This window comes from Neltuma alba, unplaced genomic scaffold (genome assembly GCF_004799145.2).
Source record: "Neltuma alba isolate B1F8T4 unplaced genomic scaffold, ASM479914v2 tig00010918_pilon, whole genome shotgun sequence".
Lineage (NCBI taxonomy): Eukaryota > Viridiplantae > Streptophyta > Magnoliopsida > Fabales > Fabaceae > Neltuma > Neltuma alba.
This window is the reverse complement of record NW_021635694.1, coordinates 604,276-626,438: the sequence shown is the minus strand read 5'-3', so window position 1 is coordinate 626,438 and position 22,163 is coordinate 604,276. Positions and strand designations below refer to the sequence as shown.

General features: G+C 36.1%; 2 protein-coding genes across 8 annotated transcripts; both read right to left on the bottom strand.

Moving 5' to 3' along the window:
* Positions 1-3,628, bottom strand: LOC114759921 (DEAD-box ATP-dependent RNA helicase 39). Of its 3 annotated transcripts, XR_003741989.1 has the most exons (6): positions 3,017-3,628; positions 2,077-2,166; positions 1,797-1,970; positions 1,108-1,248; positions 461-1,000; positions 1-343 (listed from the first exon to the last, which is right to left on the bottom strand). XR_003741989.1 is itself a non-coding variant. In XM_028949157.1 (5 exons), exons 1-5 carry the CDS (start codon positions 3,500-3,502, stop codon positions 836-838), a joined length of 1,056 nt encoding a protein of 351 aa, XP_028804990.1. In that variant the 5' UTR covers positions 3,503-3,628; the 3' UTR covers positions 383-835. The 3 variants fall into 3 exon arrangements, 2 of the variants coding, with proteins under 2 accessions (XP_028804990.1, XP_028804992.1); XM_028949157.1 differs by lacking the exon at positions 1-343 and having other exon boundaries at positions 383-1,000; XM_028949159.1 differs by lacking the exons at positions 1-343; positions 1,108-1,248 and having other exon boundaries at positions 383-1,000.
* Positions 3,629-5,956: 2,328 nt separating this feature from the next.
* On the bottom strand, positions 5,957-21,581 carry LOC114759920 (pentatricopeptide repeat-containing protein At1g08070, chloroplastic). 5 transcript variants are annotated; one of them, XM_028949153.1, is made up of 3 exons: positions 21,245-21,581; positions 21,103-21,170; positions 5,957-8,479 (listed from the first exon to the last, which is right to left on the bottom strand). In XM_028949153.1, the coding sequence occupies exon 3, from the start codon at positions 8,444-8,446 to the stop codon at positions 6,404-6,406; it is 2,043 nt and encodes a 680-aa protein (XP_028804986.1). In that variant the 5' UTR covers positions 8,447-8,479; positions 21,103-21,170; positions 21,245-21,581; the 3' UTR covers positions 5,957-6,403. The 5 variants fall into 5 exon arrangements, with proteins under 5 accessions (XP_028804986.1, XP_028804987.1, XP_028804988.1 ...); XM_028949154.1 differs by lacking the exon at positions 21,103-21,170 and adding an exon at positions 10,659-10,727; XM_028949155.1 differs by lacking the exons at positions 21,103-21,170; positions 21,245-21,581 and adding exons at positions 10,659-10,727; positions 16,886-16,905.
* Between the last annotated feature and the right edge of the window lie 582 nt (positions 21,582-22,163).

Sequence of the window (22,163 nt, the reverse complement as noted above, 5' to 3'; positions counted from 1 at the left end):
TTTTAAGCGGAGGAAGTACAAGTTTTCTTACGAATTCAAACTTTCAAATGACAAATTTTGTGAAATTGGTTGATATGGAGGAACAAGTCTAAAATTAAAACGTAAAATTAAAATTAAAGGCCACATTCTATATTTACTTAAAACTAGTTTAACAAGCAATCTACAAGCCATCAAGCTTAAGACTGCGCAGAGCCACAAACCAACATGTACTTGCAGTTGAAACTTCGATCGTCTGTGCTGCAGTAACACAAGTGCTGTAGTTACGCCAGTGGATACTTACAAATTTGTTCTGAACCACCAATATTTTATATGTGCTTGTGTCTCTACACACACACACACATAACTTGCAAAAAAAAAAAAAACAGAGTATTAAGAGTAAAACTTGCATAAAATTTGGGCTACTTAGATCAAAATGAGATAACATAAAAATAACAGCTTGGACCAAGGGAAAAAAACCTACGGTTACAGACTTGCAGCAGCAACATAGCATATCAGTCTCCGCACTAACTGTTTTTTTTTTAAAAAAAAAAAAATCTGTCTGTTAAAAGTCAGCAAACTAAATTATCACTAAAATGTGCTCAATGACATGAAAGAATATATACGGGAAGAACACACGTAGCTAAACATGGTTTTACTATATGAAAAATTATAAATTCTAATTTGACTCTCTTTTCCGTTATTTTTTTCTTTTTCTTTTCCATTTTGTTTTCTTTTTAGCTATGACAAAGAAATGTATTACTCCTTCAATCTTAAACATAAAACTCATTTTATAATGTAAATTATACTATAAAATAAGTGTTACATTTAGGACTGAAGGAGTATAAAGATTTTTTTGTCATTTGAGAAAATTCATGGCCTCTGTCATTTTTTGCCTTAAAGCATCCAATGATTCTGTCAGTTGAAAGACTTCTGCGCGATCCATTTCCAACAACATCGCGGAAACATGTCCTGCATGATTATTCTCCGGGCGCTTTATAACAGGAGACTCTTCACCCAAGACCTACCACAAATGAAATATGATGAACTCAAGCAAAACCAATTTGATAAAAGGTCTAAGCAGCAACAACTTCACTACGAATCCAACAACACTAATGTGGATCATCAAACCTCTGTTATTGTTGAAGTAACCAAAACAGTTTGCAACCCTTTGGCAGTGGATTCTTTAGTATAATCTGGCAAGTGTCTGAGAATCTTGCAAAAATCAAGGCTGATGCCACTATCAAACATGCAGTCGGCATCATCCACTACCTACTTAGGAAATGGGGACATACAGGTATGATCAATGCAAGGTAGCACTACGTAGTTTCAACATTCAGTCTTTAATCCAAAAATAGCATGAACAAGTGTGTATTCTCAGGAGTTCATCATTGGATCACTAGTGGCATACTTGGGCCCTATCCTCTTCAGAAAGCAAGGCCTTCAAGTACTACATCAAAGAATTAAGTTCGTGTGTGAGCGTGTATATAAGCAGACATCTATGTTATTTAATTACCACCCACATTGGATGGTTTTAAAATTTCAGCTTTGGTCTTTAGAGAAAATGTTAAGAGATCTTAAAGATCATTGGCATTTACAACCTCACCTAAAATGTTGAGTGATGTCCAAAATACTTCTATTATGATCTTCAACATTCACCCATAATAGAAAAGTCCTTTAGGCTTGGAGTGTGGATAAATATCATAAAACACCTAGCTTGATCAATTTACCATTTTAACGCATAAGTTCAAATTGTTCAGTAAAGGCTAGTCATACTATCATCTTGAACGACCACTAAAACATAAATCATTGATACTAACCAAATATCTTATTTCTTCAGGAATAACCATTCCCTCTTCAATGTACTGAAGAATCTCACAAGGAGGTCCGATTACAAGGCCAATTGAAGCATCTGACTTCTCATTATTTGGTAAATCACCCTTAGCAGATTTCAATTCTGTGTGATGGATGATAAATTTTGCAGCATTAAAGCACTGCAATGACAATAATTTGCAAGGTTGAGGGAAATCAATAAAAAAAAAAAAAAAAGAGTTCCATAAACCACAGGACTAAGGAGATAATAAGGGTAAGGAAGATCACCAGTTCAGCTTTCTCCTCTGTGGCACAGAGAACAATGGCCCGAGGATGCCGCAATTTTGATTGGGACAACTTTGTGTCTTGCCTCAAAAGCTACACAAGTTAACACATTACAATAGCTTTTTTTTTTTTTTTTTTTTCAAGTGAAAATTACAATAGCTTTTTATTCATGTTTATCTAATCCTTCGTTTGGTAACAAAAATAAGGAACTCTGTATCTTGTCTCAAAAGCTAACAAGTTAACACAATTCTCTTCCACCGTTTGAGAAAACTATTTCTTCCAAAATGATCCAAATTGTACGGAATTCAAAATTAAAAAACATGAGGGATGGCTTTGGCATAATTTCAAGTGTTAGTTACAAACACCTTATAACAAACTCCCAAATAAAGGAATGGTTTAGACAAAAACTCCCGTTCCCTTTTGTTCCCTTTCATTTCCCTCTCCAAAACACACCTCATGCTGTGGTTCACATAATTTTCAGTCATTCAAGCATTCTTAGCACGAAATTACAAAAAATATGAAGTAGAAAATAATGTTTAACTTTTGATAGAATTAATAGAAAAAATTGATCAAAACAAGGAACCTTGGAGATGTAGTTTCCCTTATCATAAAGAACTTCATAACATGTGCAATACGAGAAAGTTCAAGCAGACCAAATAAGAAAAAAGGAAAAGAATAATGTAGTATCGTCTAGGTAATTTTCCATTTGATTTCATATCAAAGAGAAAATAGAACTGATATTAGGAACCATACCATATAATATGCCGGGTAATTTCTTTTCTCAAACATATGTAAAGATAGCATATACCAATACTTAAAGCCAAGCATTCAACCCATCACTTCCAAAATCCACGATCGAAGATGTCGCCAATTTAAAGAAAGATTTTCCAGAACCAGTTAATACAAGAACTCCAGGGAGGTACAGAAATATTATAAAGTTTACCTGAATAAGAGGCAATAAGTAGGCCAAAATTCTGTCAGGCCCAGACACCGAACTCATCAAAACACTCTTGCCTTTCAAGACAGCAGGAATTCCCACACATTGAATCTCAGTAGGAATAAGCAGCCCTAGTTTCTCCAAAAACTCAATGAGCTCCTTACACAAACCCAGCACCTTGAAATCGGTCACTACATTAGAGGATTCATCCTCATTCTTCAAATCCTTTTCAATTTCCTTCTCCGATGCTTGGGGGCTACCTTGTGAAGTTGTAGAAGAACCTTCGAGCTTTCTAAGTCTAAATTTTTCTAGAAGCAACGAATCCCTTTGAGAGTTGGGTGACCTCTTGTCGTCATTGCCATCAGGATTTGAGGAGAAAGAATAGCTTAAAGGAATAATAAACCCAGGCGAATCAAAAGGAGAAGATGGTGATTTCGCAGTTCCATAGCGAAGAGAAGAGTAGAGTCGAAGAATCTCTCTGCACCTTCTCATGGCGTCTCTGATTCACTTACGCCTTCAACAGGCAGAGAACAACTCGTAACGCCAAGCGTGTCTGTTCATTGTCAATCAGCGTATAATACAGCCAGCTACATCCTCTAATCTCCTCCTTCGCTTCAGATCAGAAACTGCAGAAGGCTGGCTTCAGCGTTCGGACTGCTCAACCCTTTTATAGCTATGTTAAAAAATAAAAAAAATCCTTTGTAACGCTTAAATCATTTCCTGAGGGAAAATTGAGCATTCCTGAGGCAACGAATTTTATTTTATTTTATTAAAAAAATTAGTTTACTTATTTGATTTGGGAAAAATGATCCCTGAAAATTGTGAAATCATTTAAAGAGTACCGATATGCATAATTCTAAAAAAAATGTAAAAACGAAAATGAAATTTTGAATTTCAAGCAAAAAGACATAAATTATAATTTTTATTCTAAAATTAATTGAAATTTTGTTATTACCATTTGAAGTTTAAGAATTGAGTATTGATTCACTAAAAAAAAACAAAGGAATTGAGTATTGATTTACTTGTTAATTTCAGTTTCAAAATTAGTAAAATTGATTTAAAATTTGTAATTTCTGTCAAAGTTAAGAAACTAAGACAATGTTACTTTTTCGGATCATTCATCACAACTCCTGTATAAGCATGAATTACATTTCATCAATAATTAATTTTTATGGAGCAAGTAACAACATCCCTCATTCATGTCACTCACAACCTTTACATAGGTATTAACTATTCACTAATTTTATGAATTATTAGCAACTTTTATTTAGCAATAATAAGAGCACTCTTTTATGTCATCATCAACTTTTACATAAATATTTACTACATTTCATAAGTTATTAATAACTTTTGTTTAACAAATAACAAAACCACTCTTTCAAACCGTTTAGAACTTTTGTACGAGTATTAACTTTATTTTATGAACTATTAATAAACTTTCATTGAAGAAGTAATAAGGCAACTCTTTCAAACCATTTACAACTTTAATTTAAGCATTGACTAAATTTCATTAACTATTAATAACTTTATTCATTAAATGAGCTCATTTATTTTAAAGAGTTAATATAATTTAGCTAAAGTATACATATGGTTCTTTAATTTTGTACAAGGTTTTAATTTGGCCCTTTAGTTTTAAAAAGTATACTTTTAATCCTTTAATTCTAAATTTTTTTTAAATGATGATATTAAGGTCTTAAATATTGATAAAATATTCTCAAATGCTAATATATTAAATTTAATTTTTAAAACATCTATGATTGTTACAAAAAATCATCATTAAAGCTTAATGATTTTAGGGTTAAAGGACCAAATGTATGTTTTTTAAAATTAAGAGATCAAATTAAAAGCTTGTATAAAGTTAAAAGACCAAATGTATACTTTAGCCATATAATTTTTTGTCTCTAAAACTTGCACTTATTTTAGTTTTATTCTCTTAAATTTTAAACCCACAATTTTAATTCCTAAAATTTAGTTTATCTTAAAACATTAGTATCTAGAAGCGTAAGGTATTAAAATTTGTTAAACTATCATAAACACCGTTAAAGTAGCAACGTGCACTATATAGCACTTTGCGGGATATGATTTAAATAAAAGAGAGGACAAGAAAACAGGTCCTCAAAGCATAGCTGTGTAGCCCCATTTTCCCTTCTTCGTTTATTCGTTGAGCTGTGTTTTATGTTTTTAATGGAAATTTTATTAAATTTGGATATTTATATTTATGCCAAAAGGGAAATATTACGTAATATTTCTATTGCACATAAAATGAATATTTGCTTAGTGCGATAAAATCTTTTCATTTCTATTGCAAATAAAATGAAATGTGTAATATGAATTATACTTCTATACTCATTGCTTTATAATAAAATACTTTTTTATTAAGCCTTTCTTATGTACAAAATCAATTTTTCTTTTCATTCTGTTATACATCATGAATGGCTGCTAAGTTTGTAAAACAACAATAGCGAGACAATACGACGTGTTTAATTTAAAACTAATGTGGCATCATTTAAAATGGACTAAAAGGGTGTTTGAATGGAAGCTAAACCGTAATTTTAAAAGTGTTTTTACGGTATACAAAATAAATATATAGAGGAGTGTATTTCGTTTTGCGAGAAAATGCTTCTAAAAAGTCTTTTTCGATCTTGCCAAACACCTCCTAATATGCCAAAGAAAAGTTGCAACTCTTCTTTGCTATTCAGAACTTTCTCGGGTCATGCTGTCCATCCTATTGCCCGCAATGAAAATACTCAAGATGGAAGCCTTTTGGGTTCCAATATTCGCTCATTCATTCATCTTTTTCTTTTTCTTTTTTCTTTTTCTTTTCTTTTTTTTTTTTTTTTTGCCATGAATACTCGCTCATTCATCTGCTTCCATTACTGGTGATATAATTAAACAGGAAAAAGGATTTGTAACAAAATTCTTTTACGATAGAAGTATGAGTGAATATTATTAACTGAATTGTACTTGGCATTTTATTAAAGCTTCCAAAGACAGAATTATTTTCATTCCCCCAGAAAAGAAATTATACAAGGTATTTGTGGGGATAATTGGTCACTAGTCAACTATCTTCCCAGGAACCAAACAGAAATCAACAACAAATTTGACCCGAATCAGGAACAATTGCCCTATGATAGGCTTGTCCATTATACCAAAATAGCTTAAGCCACTTGGTTGGACTAACCGTAAGCTTGTATACTTTTGAGATGCATGTTTTTTAATCCTTATAATGCAGCAAAGCCAGAATAATTTCAGGTATAAAGATTAAACCCATTTATTGAACCAACAAGAGAATTGGAAGGCAGGGATATTCACAGACCTGATGACAGCAAATTGTTGGTAAAGATATCTGCGGAAAGCTGCCAAAGCATCCATGGCAGGTTATTGGAAAAGCTATCACCAGAAGTCACCGCAAGAACATGATCCATTCTTGAAATGATGGAAGCGGCTGCTATCTCTCACTATAAATTCTCGATTGTAGATGTTAGACAGGAGTTTAGTTACTGCATGGCAGTCATTACAGACACGAAGGTTCTTTATTATCCGAACAGGACTTCCCTTTCCCATATTGAGAAGGCCAAAAGCAATGGCCAACCTCTCGCTGTGAATTTCTAACTCAAATTCCTTTTCATTTTCGTTCTCAACATGCAGCAGAACTTGGCTTGTGTCTGGAATATGTCCTGCAAGTTTCAGCTTCTCTCTCATCTCACCCAACTTAGCATATATATTTTCAGTTTGGGGATGTGCTTTATCGCCTGCAATGAATCGGTGCAGTTTACCTCCTTGCTCTACGAAACTGCATCCAGCATCCTTTCTTACCCCTCTCTTCATCATCATTTCTCTTACATGTGAAACTTTATCCCACTTACCAGACGCAGCATACATATTAGAAAGCACTATATAACCTGCAGCAGCATTTGGATCTACCTCAATCAAATTGTGAGCAGCATACTCTCCGAGTTCCAAGTTTCCATGGTTCCTAGAACCACCGAGCAAACTCATCCAGATCACTTTGTTTGGTCTCATTGGCATGCTCTCGATGATATTCTTTGCCTCTTGAAGATACCCAGCACGACACAAAGTGTCCACAAAGCAACCATAATGTTCGATTGTCGGCTCAATTTTGTATTCATTGATCATCATATAGAAAAACCGACGCCCTTCATCTACCAATCCTCCGTGATTACAAGCATTTAAAACCCCAACAAAAGTTAAAGCAAGTGGTTTCATTCCAACTTCAAGCATTTCAAGGAAAAGTTCAAGAGCATTCTCAGCCATACCATGCATTCCTAAACCCATGATTATTGCTGTCCAATGCCCCAATTTCTTGTTGGCTATTGCTTTGAAAACTGCTAGAGCACTCTCTATGCTACCACATTTGGAATACATATCTATCAGTGATGTACCAAGCACACCATCTAATTCAAATCCACGTTTCAACATAAATGAATGGATGCACCTCCCATTATTAAGAACAGCTGACCCTGAAACAGCAGATAGAGCACTGAGCATTGTGGCATCACTAGGTATAAGGCCCTCACCTAACAATGCCACAAAGAAATGCAAAGCTTCAAAATACTGCCCGTTATGTTCATATCCAGCTATCATTGAGTTCCAACTTATTAAATTTCTCACTGGCATCTGGTGAAACAATTGATCGGCTAAATCAGATTGACCATACTTCATATAGCCATTTATCATGGCAGTCCAAGATACCAAATTTTTACTTGGCATTTGATCAAATATCTCTCTTGCAGTCTCAAGCTTTCCACATTTGGCAAGCCCGTCAACCAAAGAAGTCCATGTAAAGATATCCCTATCAGGCATTTTATCAAACAGTTCCATTGCCACTTCAACATTTCCATTCCTGGCATAACCATCAATCAAACAATTCCAACTTACTAAATCTTTATTGTCCATCTGATCAAATATTTTTTGAGCCAAATCCATCTCACTCCATTTAGAATACATACTAACCAAACTGCTTTGTACAAACTTATCTGAACCAAACCCAATTTTCAAGACCAACCCATGAATCTGTTTTCCTTCCTCAGTTGCATTTAAACGAGTACAACCCTTGATTAGGCAAGGCAAAGTGAAATTATCAGGCAGGAGTTCATGAATCATTTCATAAAACAGAAGAATTCCATCATGTGAACATTGGTTCTCAATATAGCACTTGATAATTAGGTTCCAAGAAACCAAACTGGGTGCTTCCATGCAATCAAAGACAGAGCGAGCATAATCAAGGTTATTGATTTTGGGATCAGCATAGAGAGCTAAAAGTCGGGAAGATATTGAAGGGTAACTGAAAATGCCTGTTTTGAGGGATAGGGCATGAAGTTGTTTAGCTTCTTGTTTGATTCTACAGAACTCAAATAAGTTGAGACTTGGAGGAAGATGTGGATGGAGAGAAGAAACATGTGGCAGCTTCAGCATCCTATAGACTCAAATGCTGAACACAACCTATCCCTGGAAATTCGTAAAGCTATTCCAGATAAGTTACTTGATTTTTTTTTTTTTTTGAAATAAAAAAGAAGAGAGAGTCCATCTAACTTTTCAAACTACGATAGAAGTATAATTTTGGTATAAGAACAAAAAATTATATCATTTTACTCTTTTACCCTATCACAAAATATAAAAAGATTGCAACAGTTAAAAGCTTAGAAATAGGAGATTTGGAGAAGGATGAGGGTCAAAATTAATGAAGGAGGAGAAAGAAAAACATAACACTACACATGACAACCCACATGACTTTTTCGAGCATGAGCTCTAACTGACAACTAAATTTTTTAATTTTTTTCATAGTCAAGGAAATAAAGAATTAGATCAAGTAGGACAGCTACAATATCAGTTTTTTAAAGGTAAAAAAAAAAAAAATACCCCAGAACAGCTAAGCCCACATTCCAATAACATTGCACTTTGTCTTAAAGTCAAGTTAGCAATCAATATTACAACATAATGAGAGTAAAAGGACAGCAAGCAATCCTCTAACCTCGCAAATTGGCCAAAAGTCAAGTTAGGAGGAATGATTAAATCATGGCCAGAACTATAAAATAGCACATGTTCCTCAAACTTAGCATTTTGACATAAAGTCAAATTAATATGCATCATCAAATCATGCATAGAAACTGAGGGGAGAAGGCTTTCCTCTGACTCCACACTTTTGAGTTTTGACAAACGTCAAGTTACAAGGCATGATAAAATCATGTTAAGAACCATGAGACAGAAGGAACTGATCGAACTCAGAATTCTATTGCCAGTTTGAGCCATCAGCAAGATCCAACCATGTTCAGGAGCATGGGAAAGCACGCATTATTTTAACTCAGCACTTGAGCTCTAATTTGAGCCAAAAGTAAGATCAAACCATGGCTATGACGAGACATATGATATGGTTTTGACTCAGCACTTCAGCCCAAATTTGGGCCAAAGTGTAAGACCAAACCATAGTACAGCCCACTGGACAAAAAAAAAATGATATTGACAAAATTTGTTTCATTTGAAGCTAAAACAACACTAAAATCATGCTTGGAAGTCATTGAGATAGTACGCAAGCTCTGAACATGATTTTGGCTCAAGTCTGAGCTAGACTAAGTTGAACTCATGCATGACAGATACTAGGACAGTAAGCAAGACATGAACATGATTCATGCTCAATTTAGGCTGAATCTAAGTTAATATTAAAATGCATAAAAGGACCCAAGTTCACTCTTACTGCTGAATTAATTAAAAATCAGCCCTAGTGAAGTTCATCCAACAATCCATTGCATCTACAACTAAGGAAATGCCATGAAGACCACTTATACAAAAACAGCATCATTTTGAATTTAGCTTTATGGAATATCTGAGCCATTCATGCTATAAAAATCCCATCCATGGCAACAGTTGTTTCAGTTTTAACCAATTGCACAATAAACATGGACAAAATGAAATAACGAACTTGTTAATTTTTTTCTGTCTTTAGTAGAGTGAACATTTGAGATGAAACAAAATCAAAATAGAAAGTTTGTATGCAATCAACTTGAGTAAATATCATAAAATAAAAGACACGAGAAACTAGAATCAAAAGAGGAAGGATAGGAACTTTTAGTGACAACACTTGTTCTTTTATTCAGAATTTTTGTTCTAAAGTGTTTCATAATCTTGATCTACAAATATATATAATTTATAATAAGCAAATTTAAATTTAAACAAGGAAACACATCAATTTATAGTGAAGAACCGATGCCAAGAAATAAATCTTTTCCATCAATGCATTAATCGTCAAAAGCCTGAACCTTAAATGTTTCATTTTTAATCTCCAATTAAAAAATATAAAATTTCCATAAGACAATCAAAAATTAAAAATTTATGGTTATGTAAGATGTATGGCAACTTATAGAAGTGAGATAAAAAAACAAATACTTTAAGCCAAGACAAATCTAAGTATTTCTACTTTTCAAATAAGACGAAATAGAAACTTCATATCATAAACTAATTGGCAGCATTAATTTTTGTATTGTTTCCATTTTTTAATTTGTGTAAACCATAAGCTTCCAAGAATAAATGAATCAAAACAATTACCAAACAAACAACTTTTTTGGCAAGAAGTAATAAAAGCAGAGAGACAAAACTATATCAACTAGCAAAATATGGAGACCGACAAGCCAACCTGTTCTCAGCCACATAGTTAAGGGAAGAAATTAGGTTTCATTCCCATCCAAATCAATCAACAAACAATCTGCGAATAAAAAGCACCATCAAGTATTCTGCTTCCATTTCTTAATTTGATGTTCAAGTAAATTAGCATATGCACTTATGTATGAATGTGTATTCTAGAAATCAATTTTGTTGGCTATTCAGTCTATTTCTGTCTATTTGGGCCACGGGCCATGCAAATCTGTTTGATTCTTTAATTTAAATTTCTATTTATTTGATAGATCTTGATTCCTTTCCGATTGTATCCTAGGAATTGATTTAAACTCCTAATATCTCGCCCGATTGCTAGAATCTCGGCTTAATCACCTCGTTCATTAAGGGAATTGTATCTATTTAAGACTGTCATTCTATTTGAATAAAATAAAACTTCAGAATCATTAGATTCTTCATGGTATCAGAGTAGAGATGATCCGATTTGGAATGGGCTTCAACGATGAAGGCCATAACAACCCTACGGTTTCCGCAAACATCCAATTGGGGTTGATGGCAGCAACGACTGGTTCTACCAGTCATCAGAATTCAATTGAATCAAGCCCTACATCCATCACAATTCATCGCCTCAACGGTGAAAATTATATGCAATAGTCGTCCAGTGTTCGGCTATATCTTATGGGCAAAAGCAAATATGGATACTTGATTGGTGCTATCTAGAAACCAGCCAAAGATGATGAAAAATATCCTACCTGGGAAGCTGAAAATTCTATGGTGCAAGCTTGGCTGATAAATTCCATGACAACTGAAATTAGCGCTAACTTCACATTTTTCTAGACTGCAAAAGTCTAGGACGCTGCAAAAGACATGTTCACTACACTCAAAAACAAAGCTGCCATTCTGGAGATAGAAAGATTTCTTCACGATTTCAAGAAAGGTAATCTTTCTATAACTCAATACTACACCGACCTAGTTGTTCAATGGCAACAGCTAGACATGTATGAATCCTACAAGTGGAAGTGTACAGGAGATGCAGCCCTCTATGCAAAGATAAAAGAAGAAAAAAGGGTCTTCAAGTTCTTGCTTGGATTGGATGACAGTTTTGAATAAGTCTGAGGAAGAATAATGGGACTTGACACACTGCCACCTCTAAGGTAAGTATTCTTCACTGTTAGGAATGAAGAAAGCAGAAAAAGATTTACTTCCACCGAATTGAAGAGTGAACCTAATCAACCAAGTGCCCTTGTGTCAAAAGGGTGCCCTCAAGATGACTCCAAGAAGCAAGGCAAGTGGTGCAACCATTGCAAAAAAAAAAAGGGCCACACTAGAGAGGTTTGTTGGAAACCACATGGAAAACCCTTAAAGAAGGGAAGACAAGATGGCTGAGGCTTTGTTGGAACTACAGATAGCAAGAATGAACTAGAATTCAATAAAGAGGAATTGAATCTACCCAGAAAATTCCTAAAAAAACATGATGCCCAGGAAATAACTCTTACCACTAGTTATATTGCCCATACAGGTAAAACTATATTAGCACTAAAAGCTAACATACACCATTCAAGACTTTGGATTGTGGATTTAGGTGCAACAGATCATATAAATAGAAACAAAGAATTTTTGACTGACATAAGACCATGTCCCATAAATATCCATGTAAAGGTAGACGATGGTAAAGCCTTGAAAGTTAAAGGGCTTGGAATTGCATATACCCCAGAAATAATCCTGTCTAATGTCTTTTACACTCCTGGATTGAAATGCAATCTATTATCTGTAATTGCTATCACTCAGAATCAGGATTGTGATGTTCATTTCACTACTGCTAAATGTGTATTTCAGGATCTGAAGCGAGGGAAGACAATTGGCACAACTAAGATTCTAGAAGATCTCTACTATTTAGAAGCCCAAGAGAATCAACACAAGGGAGATATTACTAATTCCGTGAAGCCATCCTCAGTTTTCTCTACTACTTCAGACAATAAAAATGCTTTATGATATTATAGACTAGGACATCCTCATTTTCATTATATGTCAAAGTTATTTTCTCAGTTTTTCAATAAGAATGATTTTCCTTTCACTTGTGAAGTCTGTCAGTTCCCAAAACAAACCAAAGCAACCTATAAACCATACTCACATCAATACACAAAGCTTTTTAATCTCATCCACAGTGACATATGGGGGCCATCTCATTTACCTTCCCGCACTCATGCTAAATGGTTTGTTATATCCATTAATGATCACACACGACTTACCTGGGTGTTCCTAATGAAAGAAAAATCTAACCTACCTGCCACTTTCATCAAATTTCACAAAATGATCCTAACTCAATTTCAAACTCAAATTCTCACCCTTTGGAGTGACAATGGTCAAGAGTACATGTGCCACACCCTATAGCAATATCTTCAAGAACACGGAATTATTCACCAAACCAGTTACGTCGACACCCCACAGCAAAATGGGACCGCAGAACACAAGAATCATCACCTATTAGAGGTTACCCGATCCCTTATGTTTACCCATAATGTTCCTAAACAATACTGGGAAGAAACCCTCCTTGCTGCTATCCACTTGATCAACTGACTCCCATCCAAAACTCTTGGTTTCCAAACCCCAGTAAACCTACTCACAAAAGCATATCCCTCTAACTCTCTTACTCTTGACCTTCCACTAAGAGTCTTTGGATGTGTAGCATACATTTATCACAACCATGGGGATAAACTTGACCCGAGAACTCTAAAGTGCATCTTTTTAGGCTATTCCTCTACTCAAAAAAAGGTATAAATGCTATTCCCCATTCTTGCATAAATTCTTTGGTACTATGAATGTCAAATTTGATGAGACCCAAGCCTACTATCTAAAGTCTCCCATTCAGGGGAATAATTTCAGAGAATGGGAGCTTTTGACCTCACAAACCTCACAATCCTTCCCCTAAACCACAAAAAACCCAACTTACCATACCTACTACTTCTACACCAGAAATAGAAAATCCTGTGCCAGAAACAGAAAATCCTAACCAGAAACTGAACATGCTGTAACTACAGCCACAACAAAACTTTCCACATTAGAATCTGACCCTCAATAGCCCTCTACAACTCCAGAAACAGAATTTGAAACCAATTCTACTCCACCCAAAACCAACCTTGATGCACTTAACCCTAGCACGATGCCTGACAATGCAATACAAGGAAATGATGATGACCAATAAGATGCAGATTCCAATGAGGAACAAGAGTCAAACAGTGGAGGTTCTTCAGGTTCTAAGAAACGCCAAGAATCAACCCAACCTGATAATCTTGGATGGCCTATTGCACTTAGAAAGAGGGTAAGAAAGTTTACGCAACACCCTATTAGTCATTTTGTACCTTATGATAAGCTAGCACTGTGCATGAAGAGTTTTGTTACCAGAATTGATAGGGATCAAATTCCCAGAACATTTGATGAAGCTACTAAGGATCTTAAGTGGAAGGCAGCCATAGATGAGGAGTTGCAGGCACTTGATAAAAATCTGAGAGAGTAGAGCGAATAGTGATACTTGCATTATACTTGAAGCAGTGGAGTACATTATATAACTTGATAAACTAGGGTACATTATTGGTCCAGTATGCAGTAGTCTAAGTTCTTTTAGGACTCTAATTATCCAGATTCCTTCGCAGACCCCAAGGGCAAGTGCCCTTAGTTCTACCTCTGCACTGCTTCTGGAAACTACTGGTTGCTTCTTACTTCTCCAGGTAATCAGATTTCCCCATAAGTAGGTGATGTATCCAGTAGTGGACCTTCTATCTAGCAAGGACCGCCCATGATCTGCATCCGTGTAAATCTCTATTCCTCTGGATTCTCCTTTCTTGAAGGATAACCCTTTCCTTGGATTCATCTTTAAATATTTCAGGATTCTGTACACAGCTTCCACATGTTGTTCTTGCGGTTGATTCATGAACTACTTACAACTCCCACAACGTAGCTTATATCTGGTCGTGTATGAGCTAGATAAATGAGCTTTCCTACCAACTGCTTGTATCTTCCAGTGTCAACCAGTATGCCATCCTTCTTGTATTCTAAATTGCAGCCAGTTTCCATGGGAGTTTCTGCAGGTTTGGCTCCAAGCATACCAGTTTCCTGCAACAGGTCTAGTGTATACTTTCTCTTAGAGACATTTATTCCCTGTTTGGTTCTACCAATCTCCATCCCAAGGAAATACCTCATCTGTCCCAAATCTTTCATCTCGAACTCAGCTGCCCATGATCTCTTTAACTTTCTTACGGCACTTTCATCATTTCCTGTAATCACAATGTCGTCTACATATACTATTAGGATAGTGATTTGATCACCAGCATGCTTTATGAAGAGTGTGTGAATTGATTGCCCTTGTGAGTATCCCATTTTTTTCATGGTCATCGAGAATCTTCCGAACCAAGCTCTAGTGGATTGTTTCAATCCATATAATGATTTCTGGAGTTTACAAATCTTTGAGCAATTTGTTGAATTCTTCAAGCCAGCAGGTATCTCCATATATACTTCTTCTTTAAGATCTCCGTTTAGAAAAGCATTTTTCACATCTAACTGATAAAGTGGCCAATCTAGATTTGCTGCTACTGATAAAAGAACCTTAATGGTGTTGAGCTTAGCTACCGGAGCAAAGGTATCTTGATAGTCAACCCCATATGTCTATGTATATCCTTGGGCTACAAGTCTTGCTTTATAATTGTTTATGCTTCAATCTGGATTGTACTTGATGGTGAAAACCCATTGACACCCCCACAGTCTTCTTTCTTGTTGGTAAATCAGTGATTTGCCATGTTTCATTCTGTTTCAATACTTCCAACTCTTCATTTATAGCCTGTTTCCAATTAGAGTCACCAATAGCCTCTTGGAACGTCTTAGGTACTCTTGCACTGGATAAGTTGGCCACAAATGTCTACATTCTAGAAGATAATTTATCATAGGAAACAAATTTACTGATTGGATGCTGAGTACAGGATCTTACCCCCTTTCTGAGAGCAATTGGCCACCCAAGTTCTTCTGGATCTAACATTGGATTGGAGACTTGGCTATGCCTCGGAATGTGAGAGACTCTATTATCTTGCTCCTCTTCTGAGAGTTGTTCTTCTTCTTCATTATCAGATTCAGCACTACCCTCCTGGTCCATTCCTGTGTTCACCTCAACACTATTTTCCAGATGGCTGTGGTTTTGTTGAGTAGAGGAAGTTTGTGGGTTTGGATCTTCAAGTTCGGATTGAGCAAGGGAAGCTAGGTTCTCAAGGTTGTCTAGGCTTGTTTGAACAGGGACATCCAAAGTTAGCCATTCTTCAGTGTCATAATTCTCCCTCTGAATGAGCAACTTGGGATAGTAGGCATCATCTTCTGAAAAAACAGCATCCTTAGTAACATAAACTCTCCTGGTTGTAGGACAATAACACTTAAAACCTTTTTGGGTAGGAGAGTACCCAAGAAAGATACAATTTAGAGCTCTTGATTCAAGTTTGTTGCCATCATCTCGATGTATATATACTACAATCCAAATACTTTTAAGGGAATGCCTAAGACTAGGGGTGAATTTGGATAGGTTTCAAGAAGTTTTTGGATGGGAGTTTGGTAGTTGAGTACTTTGGTGGACATTCGGTTGATCAAGTAGGCTGATGTGAGAATAGCTTCTCCCCAAAATAGGTTTGGAACATTTCTGGCAATCATAATAGCGTGAGTGACTTCTAGGAGATGTCGGTTCTTTTGTTCAGCTACCCCATTCTGTTGCGGGGTGTTTGTGCATGAGGTTTGGTGGTGGATTCCTTGCTGGTCAAGGAATTCTCTCAAGGTTGTGCTGAGGTACTCTCTTGCATTGTCACTTCTTAATATCTTGATTGTCCCTTGGAATTGAGTTTTCATAAACGTGTGGAAACTTTTGAAAATGTTAAAAATTTCCGATTTTTCTTTCATTAGGTATACCCAAGTCACTCGAGTGTGGTCATCAATAAAGGTCACAAACCACCTAGCACTAGAGGTTGATTTAACCCTTGCGGGTCCCCAAATATCACTATGTATTAAGGTAAAAGGTGCTGTTGGTTTATAGGATTGTTTGGAATAGGAAGTTCTAGTTTGTTTTGCAAATTGGCAAGTTTCACAAAGAAAATAAACTAAATTTTTATTCAATAAATCTGGAAATAAGTTTTTCATATAGTCAACACTGGGATGGCCTGTCCTAGAGTGCCATAATAATACATCCTTATTTGAAGATTTTGAGCTAAACAAAGCCTTGCCCACATGTCTATTGGTGATCCTTGACCCTTCAAGATAATAGAGTCCGTCCACTTTAAGGTTCTCATCATGACAATACTTTAGAATTCTGAACAAAGTTTTATTACCCGTCATATGGTCTGTAACTCCAGAGTCAACAATCCAGGTATTATCACTGGTTACCATAGCATTTAGGGCTATAATAGAATTACCTGACTTTACTAAATTTGCTTTAGGAGTAGAGGTAGAGTTATTGTGCTTCTCAAGAATTCGTTTGAGTACTTGTAATTCTTCTCGGCTAAGAGTTTCTCCATTCTCCTCATTCTCCTCAGTCACAACAGCATACCCCCTACTCTCTGGTCTTTGTTTTTGTTTCAGATTTGCTGCTTTGCCATGTAATTTCCAGCATATATCCCTACTATGACTATTTTTGTTGCAATGATCACACCATCCTCTGGAGTTCTTCTTTCCTCTCAGTTCTGGTCCATTGATGCCATGTACTGTTAATGCCGAACTCTCAGAGGGTGCAGATACACTCAGGGTGAGTTGTTTTCTGCTTTCTTCACATCTGACCATGTTGAAAGCTTCGAATAGTGATGGCAGCGGTTTCATCCCCATAATTCTTCCTCTTATGTCATCAAACATGTCAATGAGACCAAGTAAGAACTCATAGGTTCTTTCTTTTTCGACTAGTTCACTATATAGTTAGGCATCATTGCTGCACTTCCATTCATGGACATCAAACATGTCCAGCTGCTGCCACAAACGTGCGAGAGCAGTATAATACTGTGTCACTGTCATGCTTCCTTGTTTCATCTCTCTCTGCAATTTTTTGATTTGAAATAGAGCAACAGTATTTTCCATAGCTAAGTATGTTCTTTTTGCAGCATCCCATATCTCCTTTGCTGTCTTAGCAAGCAAATATCCTTCACTAATGTCTACTGTCATGGAATTACATAACCATGTCATCACAAGATTATTTTCGGCAGACCAAGTATCATACTTTGAGTCATCAGGACTTGGTTGTGGAGCCTCCCCAGTTATGTATTTTTCTTTTCTTCTGCCTCTAAGTACATTAGGACACTTTGAGACCATTGTAAATAATTACTTCCATTCAACTTGTGAGTGATCAACATCTGTGGCATCTCGGTAGTTACTCCAGGTTCTATTCCCATCAAAGAGGAAGAACCCGATGCAGAGGGACCCGTTCCAGAAGAGCCCAACGCGGAAGAAGAAGATGATGGTGCTATACGTGTTGTAAACGCCGATGAAGATCGCCTCATTGTGCCAAACAGAGGCGGAAATTCTCCAGACTCCATCTCGTTCATGTTAGGTTCGCTGGGTTGCATGATTATGATCGTGCCTTTGTGTGACTCGGTCTCGGTCGCTCACTCAAATGCGGCCAAATTGCTCGATCGTCAGTGTACATTCGTGCGACAGGTTCCTCAGTCTCGATCAACCAAATTGCTCGATCGTCCGCATATCTTTGTGCGACAGGCTACTCGGTCCCAATCGCTAACTTAGGCGTGATCAAATGGCTCTGTTGTCGACGTTTCTTCCTGCAACCAGTCTAACTAGTCTTAGTCGCGATCAAGGTCATGTTGTTGGCGTGTCTTCGTGCGACCAGTCTGACTGGTCTTAGTTGCAATTAAGGCCGGCACTTTCTCTCTCTCTCTTGGTCGCCAGCTCTGATACCATGAGAGAGTAGAGCGAATAGTGATACTTGCATTATACTTGAAGCAGTGGAGTACATTATATAACTAGATAAGCTAGGGTAAATCTAGGATAAATGGATAAATCAAAGAGATCTATCCTAATTTGGCTAATAAATCTAATCGAACTGATAAAATAAATACAAAGAATGAAATTAACAAATAAAACACAGCTTATTGGGCTTGGGCTTTGTCTTCCAACAAAATCAAACTTGGAAGATTGTGAGTCTCCCACATGGAACGAAGGCTGCAGGGTGTAAGTGGGTCTTCACGACTAAATACAATCTAGATGGGTCTATAAGCAAGTTTAAGGCTCAACTAGTGGCGAAAGGTTTTTCTCAAACAGAGGGCATTGATTATCAAGAAACATTTGCACCAATAGCAAAATTAAATACTATGAGGATATTATTGTTCTTAGCAGCCAATCTTGATTGACCACTTCACCAACTTAATGTAAAGAATGCTTTTCTAAATGGGAATCTCGAGGAAGAAGTGTATATGAGAATCCCTGAAGGACTAGCAGAACATGGAAACTTAAAAAGGGCATGCAAACTATATAAATCTCTCTATGGTCTCAAACAATCTCCAAGGGCATGATTCGAAAGATTCACCAAAGTGGTGAAGGAATCTAGTTATGTGCAATGCCAGTCAAATCACACATTATTTGTTAGACATTCAGAAGGAAAAGTGTCTATCCTAATCGTGTATGTAGATGACATTGTTATAACCAGGAGAGACAGTGAAGAAATAGCGAGATTAAAGGAGATTTTGGCAGCAGAATTTGAGGTGAAAGACTTAGAAAGTCTAAGTACTTTCTTGGAATGGAGATTGCCAGGCTGAAAGAAGGCATCTCAGTGTCACAAAGAAAGTACACACTGGATCTACTTAAAAAAACTGGCTTGTTGGGAGCTAAGCCATCACCAACACCTATGGATCCCTCCGTCAACCTTGAATATAAAAAGGATGGCATACCAGTTGATGCAGAAAGGTACAAACGATTGGTAGGAAAACTTAGCTATCTATCACACACAAGACCAGATATTAGTTATGCAGTGGAAGTGGTTAGTCAATTCTCTTCACAACCACAAGAACAACATATGGAAGCAATATATACTATCCCTAAATACTTGAAAATAACACTTGGAAGAGGGGTCTTCTTCAAAAAGGGGGGATCAAAAGATAGAGTAGTATCTACAGATGCAGACCATAGAAAATCACTTGTTGATAAAAGGTCAACAGGGGGATACTTTACTTTTGTTTGGGGAAATTTGGTAACATAGAGGAGCAAAAAGCAAACTATGGTTTCTAGAAGCAGTGCAAAAGCAGAGTTAAGAGCATTGGCTAATGGGGTTCACAAAGGAATGTGGATCATACGTGTCCTAAAAGAAATCAGAATCAGTGTAGACACACCAATTAAGCTTTGGTGCGACAACATGTCAACACTTCAAATGTTTAATAATCCTGTTCATCATGACAGGACAAAACATGTTGATATTGATTGCTGTTTTATAAAGGAGAAGATTAAATCAAAGATCATTGACCTATCTCATATAAACTCTAGGTCACACGTAGCTGATGTTCTTACAAAGCCACTAGACTGAGGCAAATTTGAAAAGTTTAGAGACAAGCTGGGAATGCTTGATATCTACATTCCAGCTTGAGGGGGAGTATTGGCTATTCAGTCTATTCGGGTCATGGGCTGTGCAAATCTGTTTGATTCTTTAATTTAAATTTCTGTTTATTAGATAGATCCTAATTCCTTTCCGATTGTGTCCTAGGAATTGATTTAGACTCCTAATATCTCACCTGATCCCTAGAATCTCAGTCTGATCACCTCATTCATTGAGGGAATTGTATCTATTTATCATTCTATTCAAATAAAATAGAACTTCAGAATCATTAGATTCTTCAAATTTAAATAACCAACCATCAGCTAAAACTTTTTTATCAGAAAATTTGATAAAGAACACTGTAACCCATGGGCCATAGGTTATTGTTTATAAGAAACAGAATACAGCAGAAGGAACTGCCATTAATAAAGTCTGAACTTTAGAACATAAAATAGAAAAATCTCAACCCAAAGAAAAATGTCCTGCTTAATATGGTTCAATAAAAGATAAGGCTGCTATTAGGGGAAGGTAAGAATCTCTCAATGGTTGAATTAAGGGAAATAAAATACAATAACCAGCAGATTACCATACACCAATTGAACATCCGTTATGCCAAAACAGCCAACTAATTAGGAACATAACGAGAGGAAGTATAACAAATACATTATGTCATATTAAAAATGATGAGCAAACTAATTATAATTCTAGAAAGAACACTTGCAAAGAAGTTTTTGCAGTGAATTAATTTCTAGAATGACCAGTTCAAAGATAATATATTTATTCCAGTTCTGAAACAAACAAAATAATCAATACACAGCCCCCCAGTTAATTATCTTTCATTCAGGACTTTCATCAAACGCCATGCATGCATGTCTTCAATGTGCCAAGCCTAGCACAATACGTTCCGTTGTGCTACACTTACCGTAAAAGAAGGAAAAGAAGAAGAAAGCTTAAGCCTCTTATTCTTTCTACTCCAGTTTGTATCAATCCCTAATGCATCACCATAGCTATCAGAAGATTTACCGTTTCAAGAAGAAAATAAAGAAATCAGGAAAAAGAGATACCTAATCGGTGCAATGGCTACTGACGGCGTGAGGTGGATTATCTGGTAACTGGGACTTGACGCTAATGACCTCCATCATTTCTTCCCCAGTGTCGCCCCCTCCGGCCAAGACAAGAAGACCGCTGTTTGTGGGGGAATTGGACGAAGACCAAGACTGTCGATGAGAAGAGCTGAACGTTAAAGATGTGTGATGGTGACATGACTTGCTAATCCGCGGCTCGGCAGCGAAGGAAGCTAGCCGTCGAAGAAGAGATCGGGGGCGGGAGATTTTTTGGGTTAAGGCTTTGTTTGTTTCAGTAGAGAACAGGGGAGGAGAGGTTCATTAAAAGAAGGGGGAGAAGAGGAGAATGGAAGAAATGGGTTTTGTTTGGCTAGAGGAAAGAAAAAGGGAAAAAAGATTTTTTATTTGGTTCATAAGAGGAGGAGAAGGGAAGTGATTATAAATTGATAAATATGTCATTATCTCTATATTTAGACTATTTTTTTATTATAATATTTATATCAAAATTATCATTTCTTAATTTATCAATTTTAAAAAAATCAATTACCTCAATTACACGTGATAAAAAATTATGATAAAACTAAAAAAAATAAAGAAATATGGTAAAAGGTTTAACATTATATCTCATTAATTTTATAATTACAATACACATTCATGGGTATTAATATATATAATATGTATATATTATATAATTATAATACATCACCCTCTATTAATGTACACTTATCGTATTATATTACAAAAAAATTACTGTCATAATAGAAATATTATATTATCAAATATCATTAGTGGCTGAAAAGAGAAAGAAGTGAGAAAAGATTTCTAATAAGAGAGATAAACTTAAAATATAGAAAAGTTAGTATGGGTAGTTTAGTCAATATTAAACATAATATTTCCTCCCCTTCCAAAAAACCCTAAA

What these genes read in the sequence shown, in the direction of transcription:
- LOC114759921 (XM_028949157.1), bottom strand. Translation starts at nt 3,502, where the DNA reads ATGAGAAGGTGCAGAGAGATTCTTCGACTCTACTCTTCTCTTCGCTAT. An exon ending in ACTTATTGCCTCTTATTCAG is followed by an intron (nt 2,167 to 3,016) that starts GTAAACTTTATA and finishes TAACTTGTGTAG; the next exon opens with CTTTTGAGGCAAGACACAAA. An exon ending in CTGAAGAAATAAGATATTTG is followed by an intron (nt 1,249 to 1,796) that starts GTTAGTATCAAT and finishes TTTCCTAAGTAG; the next exon opens with GTAGTGGATGATGCCGACTG.
- LOC114759920 (XM_028949153.1), bottom strand. Translation starts at nt 8,446, where the DNA reads ATGCTGAAGCTGCCACATGTTTCTTCTCTCCATCCACATCTTCCTCCA.